We start from the raw sequence: 22,342 nt of genomic DNA on the forward strand, positions 1-22,342 counted from the left end.
ACATGCACTGGCTCCCAGTGTCTTTTATTCAAAGTTCTTTTAATTTTTTTATAAGGCTCTTAATGGTTTGGGACCAGCCTATATTACTACCTCATTGTCATTTTATAACCCTTCACGGCCTCTTAAATCCTCTACTGCCAGTTTTTTAAATGCAAACTATCACACAAATAAGAAAATCGGCAACTCAGTCTTTAACTATGCAACACAATTATGGAATTCCCTACACAAGGCTATATGAGATACAAGCTCTGTGAACATTTTTAAATGACAATTGAAAACTTAATTATTCACTATTGCTTTTAATTGTTATGCTTCCTTTGTTTTATTCTTTTCTTTAGATATTTTATTGTTCTTACGTCTTCCTTTATTTTATTTCTATCTATTATATATCTTGTTGTTAACTGTTTGTGCTATTCTCTTGTTTGTTATTCATATGATTGCTTGGCTTTATCGCGCAGTATTAAGCACCTGTTTTTATTTATTCTCTTGTTTCTTCACTTTATTGTAAAGCACTCTGAGATACACCCCTTATATGAAAGGTGCTATAAAAATGAAGTTTTATTATTACTATTATTTTTATTATTATGAACACAAGAGCCATGCTTCAGAACAGTGTCTTTTCGGGCCACAGAACTTGAGCATCAGACATGTTTCAACAAGTCCAATCCAACACAGTTTTCTAAACCAAGTATTTGGAAAATAAAAGTGAATGTTTAAGTGAATGTTTAGTGAATGTCAGACTTGCTTCGTCTAGTCAGAAAGGCACGAACTGAGGAAGCCTCTTGGATGAGAGGCGAAACGTCTTCAAAGATATATACCAAGTCCAGTTGCACTTGATTCAACTCCTTTGGATGAATGTTTAAGGTTCTTAGCAGACTTCCTGATTCAATGTGCAGGAATGACCAATCGTAGTACCCATTGAATAACAACCCAGCCAACACAACTGAGAGGTCACAGACAATGTGAAATCATGTATGCAGAAGGCGCTAAGGATTTTTTTTTTTTGGTTGTTGCTGAAGACATGTATAAGGCTCGTATTCTGATGCCCTGCAACATGCTGTTATAAAGTTGTGTGCAGCAGTGCCCCCATGTTCAAAATCTCTACAACGAAGCTGGTGAATTAAACATTATCATAACATATGCATGATGGCAAAAACTACAAAAACAAAACCCAGGTTGTAAAAAAACAGAATTATCCTTTAACCATCAAGCCACTGGCAGGGTAAAATTGTAAACTGATGTTCATATAAACTGAATGTCCTAGATATAACAGCTAAACAAAAGTGAGTTCCCTGAGAAATAGTATTTGCACACAACCCCACAATATTTGTTCCATTGGGAAAAAAAAGAGTGTTTTTTCTGTACCTCGGTCATATCTCCATATGGTAGCTCCGCAAGATCAGGGACAAGACAACAGTCCTCCAAAACAGCACAGTATCTAACAAGAAAACAAAGAACGTGACATTTGGGAGAGAAGGCAAATCATTTGCCCCTTGTTCACCGTGGAAGTATTACACTTGATCTTACTTGTCTTGGTTGTACTCTTTCCCAAACAGAATATTCTCCTTGAGTGAGTCATTGAGGATCCAGGCCTGCTGGGAAACGTACGCAAAACCGCCACTGGCTGCTACATTGCCCTCTAGCAGGGTCATCTGGAGAACAGAGAGAAGGTCAGAATAGACAACAAAAAAAAAAACATGACACATTCCTTTTTACACTGTGGTTCGTCATTATGAAGAAAGGACTTCTAAATCAGGTCGTCCGGCAGGGCACTTTAGGTTGTTTCATAGTTCAGGCTCAAAATGGATGGCGGCCTGGCCTTTCTCACCAGGGTCCTTATCGGCTCTGGCACTAAGCTCCTAAAACATATTAACATTCATGTCATTTCTTTAAACATATTTTTACAAATTTACATTACAATTAACATTGTAATATCTTTCTTTTATTCATTATTATGTTATGATTCCTTCTTCTATCAGTTATTCACTTTTCAAATGGGTGCCCATTTGAAAACCTAGAGAGGCCATTCAACTCAGCCCAGTTTGGAGGGAGGTGCTTTGAGGGAGGGGAAGAAGGAAAGAGCAATGTCACTGGCTTACAGATGGTGCAGGGACGACTACCTGTAAAGGTGAGCCAGTTGTGATTACCCTTATCATATTTTGCATATTCTTTATTGGCAGACCCAGTGACAGCTAGGAAAGACTAGTTCGTGACCGAGGAAGAACGGTGACAGCTAGGAAAGACTGTTGACCTTTGGGAAAGACCAGAGCCAGAGTGTAGAGGCTTGGCAGGCTGAAGCACATCCTTTGTGAGGAGGAACCTGTCATTAATCGTTATGGAATGATGTTACAAGATACCCCGGGGTTGGGCGAGAGCAGGGGAGGATGATTGACCTACAGAACAGACCAGTGCTATTACCACCCATGATGAACAATCAACTATGGAACAGCTAAGCAATTTTTCCCAGGTCTGCAGATGTGGGAAGATATGCAAAAGCAAGAGGGGTGTGAAGATACACCAGTCAAAAATGAAGTGCTTGCAGCCGACCAGTAATGTGCAATGCACAGGGCAACCTGGTGAAATGGAGGAGAGGGTAGGGTAGGAGTCAAACCACAGTCCCAAGAATCTCCAGGCATGTGATGAAGAGGGGGGCAGGAACAGCATTGCTGATGTTAACAGAGGAGACAAGGCACCAGGGGAGAGTGAAGAAACTCAGGACGCAAGATGACCTATGCAGAACACCCGTGCACGAGATGCCGCGAAAGAGCCAGTGAACTGGCCCACTGCAGCAGCAAAGAGGTAATGGGAAATGTTTGATCATGATGTGGACCAGGTACTGGAAGCAGTGACTGCAGGAAACGAGGGGAAGAAGCTCAGAGCCATGTCTTCAATCATCTGGAGCATAGGGGCTGATCGCTTCAGGAAGAAGGAGTGGAAAGCCAGATCTAACACCCAGCCAAAGGAAAACAGATGCCTGAAGGAGATAGCAATCCTGAGAGGTTATCTGCGGAGAGTGAGGAAGGCTTTCTTAAAGTGACAGAGGATGAGAAACCAGCATCACCAAAATCCAAGACAACCTGAGAGAGTGCATTAAGATCTTGTGCCGAGCAGAGTGCCAGCACAGACAGGGACAGGAAGCAACGAATGAAGGAAAGGGTGGCCTTCACCAAGAACCCATTCAAATATTTGTCGAAACTTCTGGCTGACAAAAGATTAAGGAAGTTGAAAGCAATAAAGGAGAAAGTGGAGGAACACCTTCATCAAGTCCACAGTGACCCCAGAAGGGAGGACAGCTTGGAGGAGATGGAGAAACTCATCAAACCAGCCCAATCAAATATCCTCTTCAGAGTAGAGGAAATCAGCAGGAAGTCAACCACTTTCTCAAGAAGGCTAGAGGAAAATCAGCCCCTGGGCCTAATTGCATTCCGTACAAGGTCTACAAGTATTGCAAAAGGCTCAGAAGCCACACTTAGACCCCCTCCAGTTCGCCTGCCAGCCCCGACTGGGAGTTGAGGATGCCATCGTTTTCCTGCTTAACCATGCCTACGCCCACCTAGATAAGCCAAAAAGCACTGTGAGGGTCAGGTTCTTTGACTTCTCTAGTGCCTTTAGCACCATCTGGCCAGATCTACTGGGTGAGAAGCTGACAGCAATGCAGGTAGATGCCCCCCTTGTGTCCTGGATTGTCTACTACCTTACTGGTAGACCACAGTATGTGCGCTTGCAACACTGTGTGTCAGACAGAGTGGTCAGCACCACTAGGGCTCCGTAGGGGACAGTCCTGTCTCCCTTCCTTTTCACCCTCTACACCTAGAACTTCAACTACCACGCAGAGTCCTGCCATCTTCAGAAGTTCTCTGATGACTCTGCTATAGTCGGATGCATCAGTAAGGGCGAGGAGGCTGAGTACAGGGCTGTGGTGGGAAACTTTGTCACATGGTGTGAGAACCATCTGCAGCTCAACGTGACTAAGACAATGGAGCTGGTTGATCTGAGGAGGGACATGACACCAGTGACCCCGGTCTCCATCCAGGGGGGTCAGTGTGGACACTGCGGAATACTACAAGTACCTGGGGTTGTATACAGACAATAAACTGGGCTGGGCTAAGAACACAGATGCCCATAACACGAAGGGACAGAGCTGTTTCTACTTTTTGAGGAGGCCGAGGTCCTTCAAAACCTGCCAGACAATGCTCAGGATGTGGTATGAGTCTATGGTGACCAGTGCTCTCCTGTTTGCTGTTGTGTGTTGGGGCAACAGATTGAAGGTAGCAGATGCAAACAGGCTCAATAAACTGATCCGCAAGGCCGGTGACATTGTGGGGGTGGAAAAACAGGCTCAATAAACTGATCCGCAAGGCCAGTGACATTGTGGGGGTGGAACTGGATTCTCTGGCGGCTGTTTCTGAGACGAGGACACTGTTGAAATTGTGTACCATCATGGACAGTGTCTCCCACCCACTCCATGACGTGCTGGTTGGGCACAGGAGTACTTTTAGTAATAGACTCATTCTGCCGAAATGCACTACAGAGCGCCACAGGAGGTCATTCCTGCCTGTGGCCATCAAACTTTACAACTCCTCCCTCAGAGTGTCAGACACTTGGAGTTAATGGTCATTGAACTGGCCCTTCGACTTGTTTTACCCTGTCAGGGTTTTTTTGTGCCGTTTGTTTTGTGCTGCAGTAGTGCAGTATAGATAGGGTGTTATGTGCACCATGCTTATTGATATATTTTGTTCTTATTTCTATTTCTTATTTTATCTTTTATTTCTATTTGTGTCTGTTTTTCTTGTTTATATTTGTTTCTATTTTCTTGTTATCCTGTATCTTAGTTTTTAGTTTTTTCTTACATGAGTGTGAGTGTCTGTAATAGAACCCAATTTCCCCTCGGGGATGAATAAAGTATTCTGATTCTGATTCTGAGGAGGGTGTGTGTGCAAGATTGGCTTTGCTTTAAGATCAGCTAGGAAATTATCCAAACAATCCAAGAGAAACTGGTGAAGAGCTTGGGGAAGTGGTACAAAGTGCACCTCAACGACAAGCAGAGTGTGAAGTAGTTGATCATTCAAGCGGAAACCGATTCTGCTCTGTAGGGCCTGTAAAGCACAGGCAGAAAGCTGCAGCTTCCAGCAACATCCGTACTCGAGGAGTACAAGTTAACAAAAACACATCAGGCCATGATGCTGAGAGACAGCAAAGAGGCAAAAGTACGCCAGGCAGGCATTGAGCCTGGAACAGACCGCAAGTGGTCAGCCAGCAGAGCACCAAGGGAGATGGAAGATCGCTTGCATCATGCCAACATCGTCGGGTCAGTAGCTCAGGGCATGCTGGGTCTGCGCTGCTCCACCACAGCAAGCTGGAAAAAGGCTAACCTGAAGGAGCAGTGTGGCACGGTGCAGAGGGAGGTCCACAAGGGAGAAGAGGAAAGGTGATATGTCAAGGCTGTAGCCATGAACAAGCAGGGCAGCTGGAAGAGGTGGGAGAGCACGTAAGAGAGGGCACTGACCTGGCATGACATCCGGAGCATGGAAGGACACCGGATCAAGTTTCTGTTGTGTTTTGTGTATGATGTCCTGCCTACTCCATCAAACCTCCACACATGGGGTTTGACAGAGAGCCCCAGATGCACACTCTGTAGAAGGCCAGCCAACATATACACTCCACCAGCCAAGGTACTGGTGGTGGAGTATATGCTATGCCATGTGTGTATATGCTATGCTATACATATAGTACATACACAATATAGTCTGTGGATATACTGATCTCATATTTATGATGTTGTTTAGTATTGTTGGTATTAATGTTAGGTTAAGTACTGTTCTGATCCCGAGGTGACTGACCTCTACTATCTATCTATCTATCTATCTATCTATCTATCTATCTATCTATCTATCTATCTATCTATCTATCTATCTATCTATCTATCTCTGTTACGCTACCCTGTTTTTGTCTCTTTTACCCTCTTTGCTGCTATCTACACCTGAAATTCCTTTTGGGGATGAATAAAGGTTATCTTATCTTATCTTATCTTAACCTTGAGCATGTCCTCGTCATGTGTTGGTCGAATTTGGTGGATGGGAAATTCCAGTGGTGACACGATCAGATTCTAACACAGTTGGCTGCTGGTGTAAAGCAGGCAAGAAAGAAGCCAAAGCAACTTTCTCATGGCCCTCATTTCACCCACATCCTCAGGTCAGGGGAGAGTGCAGCAGCAGAGATGAAGAGCAAAGGGGTCTTGGCCATAGCAAGCAACTTGGAGATGCAGGCAGACCTTAAAAAGCAGCTCAAATTCCCAAAAGAGATAACCCAAACTAGCCTCAGACTTGATATTGTCCTCTGGTCTAAAGGTACCAAGCAGGTGGTTCTTATTGAACTTGCAGCGCCCTCAGAAGATTTGGTGGAGGAGGTACATAAGCGCATGAGTGCAAACTAAAGAAATATCAGGCCCTCATCTTTGAGAGCCAACGGAACAGATGGAAGCCTGGAATCTGCCAGTAGAAGTCGGCTGCAGGGGCTTTGCAGGACAGTTGCTCTGGAGAGCTCTTGGACTGTTTGGGATTGAAGGCCCGGCTAGGAAGTGGCTGGTAGCCAACATCACCAAACAGGCACAGGCAGCATCTCTGGTGGAGCTGGATAAAGCGGAATGAGAGATGCCAGAAACAACCTGGTGCCGGGCTAACAACATCATAGAGTTGAGTGGTGGACAGCAGGGGTAGTACCAGGATGCTGGTTCTACAGTCGAGCCCCCCTGAGGTGTCTGGGCTTAAATCGAAGAAACATCAAGTAAGGGAAGTGCCCATTTGAAAACCTACAGAAGCCATACAACTCAGTCCAGTTTGGAGGGAGGTGCCTTGAGGGAGGGAAAGGAGAGAGCGAGGAGCGAGGCCACTGGCTCACAGACGGCAGAGGAGCAAGTACCTGTAAAGGTGAGCCAGTTGTAATAACCCTTATCATATTTTGCATATGTGTATATATATATATATATACACTACCGTTCAAAAGTTTGGGATCACCCAAACAATTTCGTGTTTTCCATGAAAAGTCACACTTATTCACCACCATATGTTGTGAAATGAATAGAAAATAGAGTCAAGACATTGACAAGGTTAGAAATAATGATTTGTATTTGAAATAAGATTTTTTTACATCAAACTTTGCTTTCGTCAAAGAATCCTCCATTTGCAGCAATTACAGCATTGCAGACCTTTGGCATTCTAGCTGTTAATTTGTTGAGGTAATCTGGAGAAATTGCACCCCACGCTTCCAGAAGCAGCTCCCACAAGTTGGATTGGTTGGATGGGCACTTCTTTGAGCAGATTGAGTTTCTGGAGCATCACATTTGTGGGGTCAATTAAACGCTCAAAATGGCCAGAAAAAGAGAACTTTCATCTGAAACTCGACAGTCTATTCTTGTTCTTAGAAATGAAGGCTATTCCATGCGAGAAATTGCTAAGAAATTGAAGATTTCCTACACCGGTGTGTACTACTCCCTTCAGAGGACAGCACAAACAGGCTCTAACAGGTACTATTTAATGAAGATGCCAGTTGGGGACCTGTGAGGCGTCTGTTTCTCAAACTAGAGACTCTAATGTACTTATCTTCTTGCTCAGTTGTGCAACGCGGCCTCCCACTTCTTTTTCTACTCTCGTTAGAGCCTGTTTGTGCTGTCCTCTGAAGGGAGTAGTACACACCGGTGTAGGAAATCTTCATTTTCTTAGCAATTTCTCGCATGGAATAGCCTTCATTTCTAAGAACAAGAATAGACTGTCGAGTTTCAGATGAAAGTTCTCTTTTTCTGGCCATTTTGAGCGTTTAATTGACCCCACAAATGTGATGCTCCAGAAACTCAATCTGCTCAAAGAAGTGCCCATCCAACCAATCCAACTTGTGGGAGCTACTTCTGGAAGCGTGGGGTGCAATTTCTCCAGATTACCTCAACAAATTAAAAGCTAGAATTCCAAAGGTCTGCAATGCTGTAATTGCTGCAAATGGAGGATTCTTTGACGAAAGCAAAGTTTGATGTAAAAAAAATCTTATTTCAAATACAAATCATTATTTCTAACCTTGTCAATGTCTTGACTCTATTTTCTATTCATTTCACAACATATGGTGGTGAATAAGTGTGACTTTTCATGGAAAACACAAAATTGTTTGGGTGATCCCAAACTTTTGAACGGTAGTGTATATATATATATATATATATACACTACCGTTCAAAAGTTTGGGATCACCCAAACAATTTTGTGTTTTCCATGAAAAGTCACACTTAGTCACCGCCATATGTTGTGAAATGAATAGAAAATAGAGTCAAGACATTGACAAGGTTAGAAATAATGATTTGTATTTGAAATAAGATTTTTTTTACATCAAACTTTGCTTTCGTCAAAGAATCCTCCATTTGCAGCAATTACAGCATTGCAGACCTTTGGCATTCTAGCTGTTAATTTGTTGAGGTAATCTGGAGAAATTGCACCCCACGCTTCCAGAAGCAGCTCCCACAAGTTGGATTGGTTGGATGGGCACTTCTTTGAGCAGATTGAGTTTCTGGAGCATCACATTTGTGGGGTCAATTAAACGCTCAAAATGGCCAGAAAAAGAGAACTTTCATCTGAAACTCGACAGTCTATTCTTGTTCTTAGAAATGAAGGCTATTCCATGCGAGAAATTGCTAAGAAATTGAAGATTTCCTACACCGGTGTGTACTACTCCCTTCAGAGGACAGCACAAACAGGCTCTAACAGGTACTATTTAATGAAGATGCCAGTTGGGGACCTGTGAGGCGTCTGTTTCTCAAACTAGAGACTCTAATGTACTTATCTTCTTGCTCAGTTGTGCAACGCGGCCTCCCACTTCTTTTTCTACTCTGGTTAGAGCCTGTTTGTGCTGTCCTCTGAAGGGAGTAGTACACACCGGTGTAGGAAATCTTCAATTTCTTAGCAATTTCTCGCATGGAATAGCCTTCATTTCTAAGAACAAGAATAGACTGTCGAGTTTCAGATGAAAGTTCTCTTTTTCTGGCCATTTTGAGCGTTTAATTGACCCCACAAATGTGATGCTCCAGAAACTCAATCTGCTCAAAGAAGTGCCCATCCAACCAATCCAACTTGTGGGAGCTGCTTCTGGAAGCGTGGGGTGCAATTTCTCCAGATTACCTCAACAAATTAACAGCTAGAATGCCAAAGGTCTGCAATGCTGTAATTGCTGCAAATGGAGGATTCTTTGACGAAAGCAAAGTTTGATGTAAAAAAAATCTTATTTCAAATACAAATCATTATTTCTAACCTTGTCAATGTCTTGACTCTATTTTCTATTCATTTCACAACATATGGTGGTGAATAAGTGTGACTTTTCATGGAAAACACAAAATTGTTTGGGTGATCCCAAACTTTTGAACGGTAGTGTATATATATATATATATATACATACATACACACACACACACACACACACACACACACACACACACACAAACACACATTGTAATGTCTTTCTTTGAATCATTATTATGTTATGATTCTCTCTTCTATCAGTTATTCACTATTTTTCAATTGTTTGCTTTTTCATGACTGTCACTTTCTAAATAGTGTTAAAAGAAGTTCAATACATAAAAGTTAAATTATTCATGATTACACTGTTGTAAGACACCCGTCGATGAGTCAAAGCTTCAGTGAGAAGAAAAATACAATTTTCTAGTCTTTATGTCAATACTGTATGATGAAAATCCTTGCAATGAATAAAATGCAACTCATTTCCACATTGAATTAAATCTTACCTGGCCAAGTAAAGCAGACAAAAGAGAGCTCTTCCCACTTCCCACACTTCCACAGATTCCAACCAGCGTCCCCTAGAGGATTTAGAAAACATGACATTACAATAGGAAACTGTTATTCTGGCACTCTCCTGTAATGTGAGTGTCCAAGTGTGGAAATCAATAAAACTTTTGTTCCCCCCTTTTCCTCCCAAATTGTATCTGCCAATTACCCCACTCTTCCAAGCCATCCTGATCTCTGCTTCACCACCTCTGCTGATCCGGGGAGGGCTGCAGACTATCACATGCCTCCTCTGATACATGTGGAGTTGCCAGCCGCTTCTTTTCACCTGACAGTGACGAATTTCGCCAGGGGGACATAGACATAGCGTGTGGGAGGATCACATTATTCCTCCTAGTTCCCTCCCCCCTGAACAGGTGCTCCCACTGACCAGAGGAGGTGCTCGTGCAGCGACCAGGACACATACTTGCTTCCAACCCCCAACCCGCAGACACAGCCAGTTGTGTCTGTAGGGACGCCCGACCAAGCCGGAGGTAACACGGGGATTCAAACCAACCATCCCTGTGTTGGTAGGCAAAGGAATAGACTGCCATGCCCCCCAGACGCCACAATAAAATTTTTTAAATTCTTTTTGGTGTTGGTGTGTGTGTGTGTGTGTGTGTGCATACCCTCTTGATACGTAGGTTGACTCGGTGCAGGGTCTTGTGCAGCGGAGGTCTTATGCTTTGAGTTGAAGAGATGGTGCTCTGTGGACTCTCCTGCTCCATATTGGTAAGCAGACTTTGCCCATTGGTCCCCTCGCTGTTTTCCTTGCTTTCCTCTGTGATGATGTACAAGCTGAGTTTCTCCCTACGAAGCACTCGCCTCATGCCCCCTTTCTTAAATGCCTTCTTTGGTGGTGGATAAAGTTTCTCTGCAGGGGAGCGGGCCTTTTCCCACGCCAGCGTAGCATCCCGAAACTCCACTGCATTGCTGGGATCCTCCATTTTGGCCATTACTACCTCTCTGTCATCCATCATGAAAAGCCTCTGTTGAAATACATGTGGTGGACTATTGTTTACACTGATACAATGTAGGAGGAGTGAACACACTGTTTGTAAAGAGCCTTTTGGGTGTTTCATCATTAATTTATTCATTATTTTTCCATTATTCATACATGCATTGATTTACTGGTGTGGCTAATTAAGACCTTGGCAGACCTGCTGACTCTAGCTGAGTCAGTAAAAAAAACAAAAACAAAAAAAACAAAAAAAAACAAACAATCTCCCCTGCCATGTGATTTTTATCACTGGTCTAAAATTTGAGCAAAAAGGTATAAAACATTATCTACATTTTCTACCTGAAATCTTTTGACTGCCACGGCACCCTCCGACAGGGACCTCACGGCCAAAGGTGTGACCTTGAGGGCGAAGGTCATGGAATTGAAAACTGCAACCACAGTGAATGCCTGAGATCAAATCAACAGAAAATGGAGAGAGGAGCAGGGGAAAGAGGGAGGGACAGAGAGAAGTGAGACAGAGAACAGGGACAGAGCAAAAATATTCCAATAAACAACCCAAGTGCACTCAACATTGTAAAACATACACAAAATCTATCTACTCATCAACTCACACATCCTCTTCTGTAAGCAACAGTAACTAATTTGTTTATATCTGTTTTGTTACCTCTGGGATGTGATCACCAAAAGAGGAATTATATTAAATCAGTTCTTAATATTGTTTAACCCTAACCTTTTTGTAATATGCTTAGATACCCTCACTCCTCTTTTACTTCCCATTGTTTTGCTATGTCTTTAGTGGCTTTGACGTAAGCACCCCCCCCCCCAAGTCAAATTCTTTCGGTGAAACCTCACTTGGCTAAAAATACAACTGGATTACTTTTATGTCATTTACAAACATACGCAAATCGTAAATGGGATTTTAAGATCAGATGGTTAATATAAAAAGACTGTCTCCTATGGAGAGTGTTTCCAAAATCGGGTTTAGAAAAATACCTCAGCTGCAGTGAGTTCATAACCCAAGGCCATGTGCAGAGTAAAGGTGCACACGCTGGCTATCACAACGACGATGGGAGCCACGCCAACTGTGAGGCTCTGGACCAGCCCAGCTTTCTCTAGTATCCCTCTCTCTTCTGAGCGGACCTCTGGTAAAAGAGAGAGAAGAAGGGGTTGGAGACAGAGGAAACAGTGACAGCAAGTGGAGAGGGAGAGAGAAAGAAACAGAAAGACAGTGAGTGTGAAATAGAGAAATAAAGCGAGAAGATTGTGTGAGTGGGAGGAAGGATTACCAGATCTCTCAAAACACAACTACTTTTTTTTTTTAAGTGACTCCATTATGGGTCTCCACTGAGCACTCAACCAACAACACAAAAGCCACTAATAGCACACACAGCTGGGGCAAAAATAGACACAAGGGGGGAAACAGAGAGGCCCTATATCCATACATGGCATGGAGGGGACTTCAAAACCTGCAGGACCTTGATAACAGCCCATGTCTAGTTGCCCTCATGCCATCCTCCCCACTCCACATTTGTGTATAGCCCTTCAAATATTTTTTCTGGCCACTTGGTTTACCAAGTTTGTTGGGTTCAATTACTGAGCCAAACAGCCAGTACCGCTACTCAAAAAAAGCAGTGAATTGTGTATAACATACGACAAAAGTGCAACACACTTCATTCCTTATGGGACACCCTTTTAGATGCGAGCCACAGTCCTGCTTGGATAACATAACACTGAGGTCCTTTTTTGATTTTATGTCCTTTTCATTCAAATTTGACATGTCTAAGTTCCTGTTGTCCAAAAATCCCATCAACCCCATATGGTGATTGGGGAGGGCATCAACTCGTGGAGCCATCCATCCACTTCCTCTCACCTGCCTGCTGCAGGTTTCCTTGCAGGGGATTGAAACACATGCAGAGGCCATGTCCCTCAGATTCACTCGTACAATGTGTCCCACCCACTTGCTGGGACACATTAACTCTACCTGCTCCCCAGCCGGAAGTACAGCTAATTGTGCGCCCTGCAACTCGTGAACCTCCACGTTGAGATGCTAGCATATTTTTCTGCAGCACAACCCGAGCGCCCAGCTCTGAGGTTTCTTCTACCCCAATCGGACAGCTTTTAGTCTTTGAATGACAGAACCAAACAAAAGGGAAAGACATTGTAAGCATTAAGACTCACTAGACCTTACGATGAATGGCCAATTAATTATCATTACAATAGGTTATCACAGAACAGCAGTGTAAAATGAGCCCCACCTGGCTAATTTGGAGCGTGATTAAAGAGGGAAATGATCCGCATCCATAAAGCAACAGCCTCATGAGCAAAAGCCTTCTCTAATTCATGGCTAAACAGAGCTGGCTCAGCAGGCCTTCAAGATATCAAACCAGTCAAAAACACCTAAGAAATGAACCATGAAAGCCAAGTGATTCAAGAGAACTGGCCATGATAATAGTGGATGGCATAGTAACAGGCTTAACCAAAGGAGGCTAAGAAAAATGGATTTAGGGTGAGGGGAATCTTACTAGTTCACTCAGAGGATAAGGCTAATTTTGGGTGGATGAATTGACAGTTTAGCTGCTAAATTGTTACGCTGACCGGTGTTCAAATTGAGCTGACCCTTTACTCAGAGAAACTTGTCAAAACAAAGCTCTAATAAAACAGGTCATAAAAGGCATGAGGCAATCATTCTCAGAAACTTGCCTGGTCATGACCAAGAAAAAAGAAAAGCAAACAGGAAATGACTGGTGGATTGTGACATTACTGACTCATCAACTCAACAGCTACTCACTGTGGATGTTCTGAGCAAAGGCATCCTCCCAGCAATACATCTTGATGAACTTTATACAGCCTAAGATCTCGTTCATAAGTCTCACGCGCTGGTCAGTGACCACCACACACTTCTTGCGGAAATACGCTGTCAGACGCGATGCCAGCATCTGTCCAGACAGAGAGAGGAAATGTTGACAGGCAACATTAGTGGCAGGAAGGGAAATGAAAGCACACAGAATCCCATCGAATGAGCCGCAACTTTTCTTTTGGAGTTGAGTGATAATTATTTCTCAAAATAATACAAAGGTGTCTTATTGTCAGAATTTGGCTTGGACTATATGTAATTTGAAAGGACGGCAGGGGTTGATAGCCTGAGACTAAGTGTTGCTAAAAAAAAAAATCTGTATTCTCCAGCTGCATGAAACAACTTGAGGATTTTAATAAGCCATTAAAAAAAGGCTTAAAATTACTCCTGGTAATGAAAATATAGAGAAAGCAATAATTGCTGTTTAAAGCCGCATTTATCAACAGGAATTTACTGCCAAATCAAAACATTGGAAAGTTTGACAGTAGCCTTTGTGTTTAGTATGTATGTATGTATGTATGTATGTATGTATGTATGTATGTATGTATGTATGTATGTATGTATGTATGTATGTATGTATGTATGTATGTATACATTTGTATGTTTGCATGCTTACAACTGTGTGAATGTATTGAATGTTTTGTGCATATGGATAAATCTCTGTTTTGTATTACAGCATCATTACACCAAGGTTTTCCTGCTATCTCACACTGATCCCAAGATCAGAGACTCTGCCTTAGTTCGTACCATGGTTGGGTAGAAGATGATGAAAATGGCTGACCCCACTAGGGCGGTTGGTCCCAGAAAGCATGCCGTGTAGGACAGGCCCAGTATCCCCACCAGGGGACCACCAGCCAGCAGGCAGCCCACTGACACCGCTTCATACAGCCGCTGGCCATCACAGGAGCAGATGTTGATCAACTAAGTAGAAACATGTGTTTTTACTTGACAAATTAAGGGCTTTTTGTCATGAGGGAGATGAGTCTCTTGACAATCTCCCTACAGAAGTCGACGTCATTTAGACAAAACAATTGATGATGCATGTGCAGTTGTCATGATTGCTCATTTCACTCAGTGGACAAAGAATCATCATAAGCTGTTCAATGACTAATCTGAAATAACTTTCCTTCGCCTTGGGCTGTAGGATTAGAGGGCATGTGAGCACAAACAGTGTGCTGGAACAAATTAAATCCATCACAGTCATTTGAACGTGAAACCTTGCACCAAGGGATGACTTGGTTAATTTGATAACTTGCAGCTGGGTCCACCCTCCTGGGTTATAATGGCACCCACCTCTCCTGGACCGATGTCTTTGGTGCTGCGCAGGCGGAGAATCTTATGAAATGCGAAAGTGAGCGCTGCCCCTCTCAGGCGTGCTGCTGTTCGGTAGTTGACGGCCCACATGAGAGCCAAAGACCAGGAGCGCATCAGCTCCATCAAGAAGATCCCTGCCACCAAGGACAGGCCGTAGGGCAGCCAGCTCTCAGAGCTCTGCGAGTACTCCAGCAGAGCACGTACCAGGATTGCCTGTGGGACGAACGAGGAAAGAAAGGGAGGAGAGTAGTGATGGAATGAAGAAAAAGGTTAGAGAGGAGGAAAAAAGAGGGGAATAGAAGGGAGATGGAGGAATATGGCAGGAATGGGCGAAGAGGACGAATGATGCGCAGAGGATTTATGAAAACGTCAGAGGTAGAGATAAGTAGCAAGGCAGTGGACAGCAAAATGACGGAAAGGAACATTTTGAACCGAAGGATTAAAAGAGATCTAATGAACAAAAAAAAAGGGGGGGGGGGTATAAGAGAGGTGGCGAGAAGTTACGGGATGCAGCTGGGAGCAGGAGGGAGTCAGTCAATTTAAACAGCTAAGGAAACCCTCTCTGGGTTTAAAAACGACAAAAAAAAAAAACAGCAGTAAAAATGATTGAAAGGAAAATCAATACCTCCGATAAGATTGCAGTCTTTAAACTGCACAGCAATAGTTATCACTTGCTGCACACTTGGCAATAGCAATAAATGCACTCCTGTATTCTATATACAGGAATGTGAAACAAATGTGCCTTTGTGTAACAACTAAATCCAGTTAATGCTATTAATTGTGAGTAGTTGCTAGTGTGTATTGCACAAATAGCATGAAAAAAATTAAATCAAAAGGAACAATGCCACTGAACAATACTGGAGCTGGAGAGCTTCAAATATAATTACCATTTACCTTAAAATTAATTCCAAAAAATGCCTCATAAGTGTTGTTCTGAAATACAAGCACATTCAATTTCTTTATAGTCGGAGCCGGCGTAAGAGCATTTAGGAGTGCAATTTAACGTGAAATGTGTGGCAGCACAGAAAAATCAAAACAAAAAACAGTGCATTTCTGGGCCAAAGTGTGACTAGGTACCAACCAGCTAATCTGTGGTATTAATATGGGTTTCACTATCTAAAGCTTTTGTAATCTCTTGGTATGTTTTCATTTCAATTTTGAGACCGGTGTAAAACAGGATAAAGCGATTTTCAGAAAAATATACTCGGACTTGGGACTTTGCACCAGTGACCATGCTCAAAGGCGCATTAGACGAATCAACAGAAAGAAAAAGGACAGGAGGATTTGGAGGGTACTCACAGGTCCCACAAAGCCTGCCACCATTGTGAGGAGGAGGCAGAAGATGGCCACCAGCATGCGGGTCTGGCAGAACCTCCAGAGGACTCTTGTTAGGGACGCCCCCTCGCGTCCTCGTTTCTTCAGTTCATCATGCCACAAGGACTCCAGCCTGAGCAGTGACAAACCAACAACAACAAAAAAAGTCAGCAAATCTCATGAACTTTTCAATCACACTTAAAGTCATCCATCCATCCATTATCCAAGCTGCTTATCCGAATTCGGGTCGTGGGATGCTGGAGCCTATCCCAGCAGTCATTGGGAGGAAGGCGGGGAGACAACCTGGACAGGCCACCAGGCCATCACAGGCCTGAGACATTCACACCTAGGGACAATTTTAGTATGGCCGATATACACTCACCGGCCACTTTATTAGGCACACCTGTCCAACTGCTCGTTAACGCAAATTTCTAATCAGCCAATCACATGGCAGCAACTCAATGCATTTAGGCATGTAGACATGGTCAAGACGATCTGCTGCACTCCAAACCGAGCATCAGAATGGGGAAGAAAGGTGATTTAAGTGACTTTGAATGTGGCATGGTTGTTGGTGCCAGACGGGCTGGTCTGAGTATTTCAGAAACTGCTGATCTACTGGGATTTTCACACACAACCATCTCTAGGGTTTATAGAGAATGGTCCGAAAAAGAGAAAATATCCAGTGAGCAGCAGTTCTGTGGGTGAAAATGCCTTGTTGATGCCAGAGGTCAGAGGAGAATGGCCAGACTGGTTCGAGCTGATAGAAAGGCAACAGTAACTCAAATAACCACTCATTACAACCGAGGTATGCAGAAGAGCATCTCTGAACGCACAACACGTCGAACCTTTAGGCAGATGGGCTACAGCAGCAGAAGACCACACCGGGTGCCACTCCTGTCAGCTAAGAACAGGAAACTGAGGCTACAATTCGCACAGGCTCACCAAAATTGGACAATAGAAGATTGGTAAAACGTTGCCTGGTCTGATGAGTCTCGATTTCTGCTGCGACATTCAGATGGTAGGGTCAGAATTTGGCGTCAACAACATGAAAGCATGGATCCATCCTGCCTTGTATCAACGGTTCAGGCTGGTGGTGGTGGTGTAATGGTGTGGGGGATATTTTCTTGGCACACTTTGGGCCCCTTAGTACCAATTGAGCATCGTGTCAACGCCACAGCCTACCTGAGTATTGTTGCTGACCATGTCCATCCCTTTATGACCACAGTGTTCCCATCTTCTGATGGCTACTTCCAGCAGGATAACGCGCCATGTCATAAAGCTCGAATCATCTCAGACTGGTTTCTTGAACATGACAATGAGTTCACTGTACTCAAATGGCCTCCACAGTCACCAGATCTCAATCCAATAGAGCACCTTTGGGATGTGGTGGACCGGGAGATTCGCATCATGGGTGTGCAGCCGACAAATCTGCAGCAACTGTGTGATGCTATCATGTCAATATGGACCAAACTCTCTGAGGAATGTTTCCAGTACCTTGTTGAATCTATGCCACGAAGGATTAAGGCAGTTCTGAAGGCAAAAGGGGGTCCAACCCGGTACTAGCAAGGTGTACCTAATAAAGTGGCCAGTGAGTGTACCTGACCTACATGTCTTTGGACTGTGGGAAGAAACCGGAGCACCCGGAGAAAACCCACGCACACACGGGGAGAACAGACAAACTCCACACAGATGATGACCTGGGATGACCCCAACGTTGGACTACCCCGAGGTTCAAACCCAGGACCTTCTTGTTGTGAGGCCACTGCATTAACCACTGCGCCACCGTGCCAACCACTTAAAGTAATTTAATTCAAAATCACTTTATGTGCCTCCCCCACTTCTCCCTTTTCAGACATTGTCAGGAAATGAGTTTTGATTCCCCCCTCCAATTGTACTCGGCCAATTACCCCACTCTTCCGAGCTGTCCTGGTCATTGCTCCACCCCCTCTGCCGACCCGGGGAGGGCTGCAGACTACCACATGCCTCTGCTGATACATGTGGAGTCGCCAGCCGCTTCTTTTCACCTGACAGTGAGGAGTTTTGCCAGGGGGATGTAGCATATGGGAGGATCACGCTATTCCCCCCCAGAACAGGCGCCCCGACTGACCAGAGGATGCGCTAGTGCAGTGACCAGGACACATACCCACATCCGGCTTTCCACCCACAGACATGGCCAATTGTGTCTGTAGGGGCACCCGACCAAGCTGGAGGTAATACGGGGATTCGAACCGGCGACCCCCGTGTTGGTAGGCAATGGAATAGACCACTACGCTACCTGGATGCCCCTCAAATGACTTTCTAGGAACATTTGTTGCAGGCAAAGTTATCACAAGTGAAATTAACACATTTTATTGTTCTTTTTTCCTTTAAATTAGGTTAATCAAACACTAGGACGCTGCATAAGAAAACACCACTCAATTTGACTGGCTATGGAAGTGAGGATGATAGAAATAAAAACAGCTGGGGGTCGGGCGGAGTGGAGGGGCAAGTTGCTTTTCACAACAGCTGAAAATCACAAGAGAAAAATGAATGAATGCGCTGATGAGTGAAGACAATGAAGATACCACAGATTAAACACCAAAGAAAAGGTGACCTGTAATGCTAGTTAGTCTGTCCCTCATTTGTGAATCATGCAACCGATAACTGTGGTAGCTATAACCAAACATATCAAAGATTTGCTAATGTAGTTTTATTGCTCTATAATGCCCCATAAAGAGGGGTAAACCATCTTGTGTGGCCAAATACATCACTGCTGATGACTCCAAAAAGAGAAGCAGAACAGCTGCAGAAACACATTTGGACTTTAATGTCTTTATTAAAAACCTATCAGAGATAGAAAGAGCATTAAACCAACTAGATGCTCACATAGCCTGATCTAAGTACCATTTGAAGTCAAATAGCAATGAGTCTAACAAGGAAATTATAATTATTATCACCCAAATGCCTCTACAGAGCACAGCTCAAGTGACCCAAAATGAGACATCAAATGTGAAGACTTTTTGCAGCTTTGTTTAAACAAATCAGTCAGTGAACAATGCAAAAAAAAAAAAAAATCACTCGAAAGGTTTTCATCAGAATCAGTTCATTTGGACACAGCAGTTTTCTTATCCCCCCCTTTTTCTCCCCACTTGTACCTGCCCAATAACCCCTCTCTCCAAGTCATCCCGGTTGCTGCTCCACCCTCTCTGCCAAGTCGGGGAGGGCTGCAGACTGCCACATGCCTCCTCCCATACATGTGGAGTCAGTCGCCAGCCACGTCTTTTAACCTGACAATGAGGAGTTTCATCAGGGGGACGTAGCGCGTGAGAGGGCCACGCTATTCCCCCCAGTTCCCCCTCCTCCCCGAACAGCCGCTCTGACTGACCAGAGGAGGTGCTAGTGCAGCGACCAGAACACATACCCACATCCGGCTTCTCACCCGCAGATATGGCCAATTGTGTCTGTAGGGATGCCCGACCAAGCCAGAGGTAACACGGGGATTCAAACCGGTGATCCCCGTGTTGGTAGGCAACCGCTATGCTACCTGGATACCCTTCAACATCTGGACACAACATCTGATGAACTGATTCACCTTTCTGCGATTTTCTTACCTGGATTATTGAGCATGCATAAAGACACACTGACACTGTATATCAAGATTAACACACGTGTAAACTATAATTCATATTGATACACTGTCGTTACACTGAAATCCTTTAAAGTCAGATCCTTTCAAGTTGCATATTAAAGCAAAATTCAGATTCAACGATATGGGGCCTGAACTTGCATGAGTGTATGCATGTTTGTGTATTGTATATGCAGGCCCATGCATGCCTTTTTTTTAGAACTGTACATTCCAAGTGAATATGACGGCACCTGGTATCAACAACACAATACGAGAGACATGCTTTACTTTCAAACATGGCTTAACTTTCCATGACATGTACGTATCTTCTATTCAGAGTCCAACTGACCGAACTAAACTGCAAATGAAGATGGGTGCTTCAGCGGTGTGTCAGTCAGAACATCACATCCAGAGTTCACACCTCACTGGGCAATCGCAAGTGTCAACTCTCCCAGGACACTGGTCCCACTCCCCCCCTCATGCTAACCGTCTTCGCTTTGCATTGCGGTTGCATAACCGTTCTTGCTATGTAAACACAGCCTCAAAGCCTGCTCTATCCCGGATATTCTGTAGTGCTCACACATACCATCGCTTACACAGGCTTATGACCCGCTGCTGCCTTTCCTTAGCCCATGCCCTTATCCAGAGCCACTTACAGTGATTGGAAGACACCCCCAAGTGCCAACTTTCCTTGCCAAAAGGACACAGACATGTTTTTGTCTTTGTTCAGGACCCTTCTACATAATACAAGGTTACTGGGCTTGAACCTGAGAGCCTCTTGTTACAGGACAATTTCTATCTAACCTTCTCTAGTAGGACAACTAAATATTGTTTATTGTCTGTCAATGGTATTGTATTGAGATGAAATTCAGATGTTGTCATATCATGATACACAATTTTTGTTGTCTAAATTAATAATGAGAATCTTTTAGCAAAAATTTCTCACAAAACGAGGTCTGAGATACTTGAAGGAGTGCAATTGAAAACTAGTTCTGGTCTGAGATACCATATATTACCAAATAGTTCAATGTGATGAACAGCATCTGGATTCTTAATTATGGTGTATTTGCATATGTAAGCAGATACGGTGAATATATCGATACTATGTAGAATTCCATGTGATTATCGTGACAATATTTTCCATATCACTCAGCACTACCTTAGTGTAATGGGAAACTCTCCCAACTGGAGTACGCTTTGGCAAGTTATTGAATTCTACCTCCGCCTGGGGTCCCCAAATTACTTGGCTAGCCAAAAAGAGAGTTTTCCTCCTTGCATGACTTACAACCTAGTCTTCTTTTCATAGTTTTTGCCATTTTGCATTTGGTAATGATATCATTGACATCACAATTGCATCATATGTAACAATGAGTACGAGCATCAGACACGTTTCAACAAGTCCAATTTAACCCGATTATGTAAACTGTATATTTGGAAGTGGGAATGAGTCATACATAATGAGAAATGATGTACACATCCTAAATGTGGCCCTAGGTTTTTTTTTTTTTTTTTAGTTGTTGTTGAAAGGACAGGTTTAAGGCTTGTGTTCAGTTGCTCTGCAAGATGCTGCTGTCATGTTGCATCCAGCAGTGGTCCCATGTCTAAAATCTCCAAAATGAAGCCAGTGAGTAAAAGGATATCAAAACCAATATGCATGAGGGCAAAAACTACAAAAAGAAGACCCAGGTTGTCAAAAAATTGAATTATCCTTTAACAACACCTAACTCCTCCTTCTTCTTTCTTTTTTTTAACCAAAAAAAAATACTAAGACGCATCCAGGTAGTCTAGCGGTCTATTCCGTTGCCTACCAACACGGAGATCGCCAGTTTGAATCCCCATGTTGCCTCCAGCTTGGTTGAGCATCCCTACAGACACAATTGACCTTTCGCAAAGTCCCGCCCCCCTTAGTTACTGCCCGTCAAGCATTTCAGAACTATCCAAGAAGTAGCCGGAAAACACCAAAACATGAAGGAAGAAATCAGCGCATTGTGTGGGTAAAAGTAACAGTAATAATACGTTAGCTGTATTAGCTATCAATAATAGCTAGTAGCAAGCTTAGCTTGGAGCAGACAGGTATTTTTGTTGATTTTGGATGGATTAAGCTGCCCATGGGGTCTGCTATACTGCGAAATCTATTGCTGACATTGCGCTTCTTGTGTTCTGGGTTTCAGGTAGGGAAAGAAAATCACACCCCCTCCAAACTTTTCAGATATCTAGTATCCGATTTGCAGATCCCATAGGCACACCGTTTCAGCATTTTGTTGTGTGTTTGAAAGCTTGATGGACCGTTGCTAAGGTAGGATTGGACAAGCACTGTTCTGGGGCGATACTTTGCGAAAGGTCAATTGGCTGTGTCTGCGGGTGGGAAGCCGAATGTGGGTATGTGTCCTGGTCGCTGCACTAGCACCTCCTCTGGTTGGTTGGGGCACCTGTTCGGGGAAGAGGGGGAACTGGGGGGAATAGCGTGATCCTCCTACGTGCTACGT

At 43.7% G+C, this 22,342-nt stretch overlaps 1 protein-coding gene across 1 annotated transcript in view; it reads right to left on the reverse strand.

Moving 5' to 3' along the window:
* The window catches only part of wu:fb13g09 (ATP-binding cassette sub-family C member 5), a 56,192-nt gene that overhangs the window by 25,623 nt on the left and 8,227 nt on the right, over positions 1 to 22,342 (reverse strand). Inside the window, exons 5-14 of the mRNA XM_056283653.1 lie at positions 16,238 to 16,385; positions 14,918 to 15,151; positions 14,372 to 14,545; positions 13,559 to 13,706; positions 11,764 to 11,912; positions 11,110 to 11,217; positions 10,439 to 10,798; positions 9,773 to 9,844; positions 1,528 to 1,652; positions 1,366 to 1,438 (exon numbers count right to left, since the gene is read on the reverse strand). Coding sequence (XP_056139628.1) covers positions 1,366 to 1,438; positions 1,528 to 1,652; positions 9,773 to 9,844; positions 10,439 to 10,798; positions 11,110 to 11,217; positions 11,764 to 11,912; positions 13,559 to 13,706; positions 14,372 to 14,545; positions 14,918 to 15,151; positions 16,238 to 16,385 — 1,591 coding nt within the window. The remainder of the gene's footprint in view (positions 1 to 1,365; positions 1,439 to 1,527; positions 1,653 to 9,772; positions 9,845 to 10,438; positions 10,799 to 11,109; positions 11,218 to 11,763; positions 11,913 to 13,558; positions 13,707 to 14,371; positions 14,546 to 14,917; positions 15,152 to 16,237; positions 16,386 to 22,342) is intronic.

Source organism: Lampris incognitus, chromosome 1, assembly GCF_029633865.1.
Source record: "Lampris incognitus isolate fLamInc1 chromosome 1, fLamInc1.hap2, whole genome shotgun sequence".
NCBI classification, from domain to species: domain Eukaryota; kingdom Metazoa; phylum Chordata; class Actinopteri; order Lampriformes; family Lampridae; genus Lampris; species Lampris incognitus.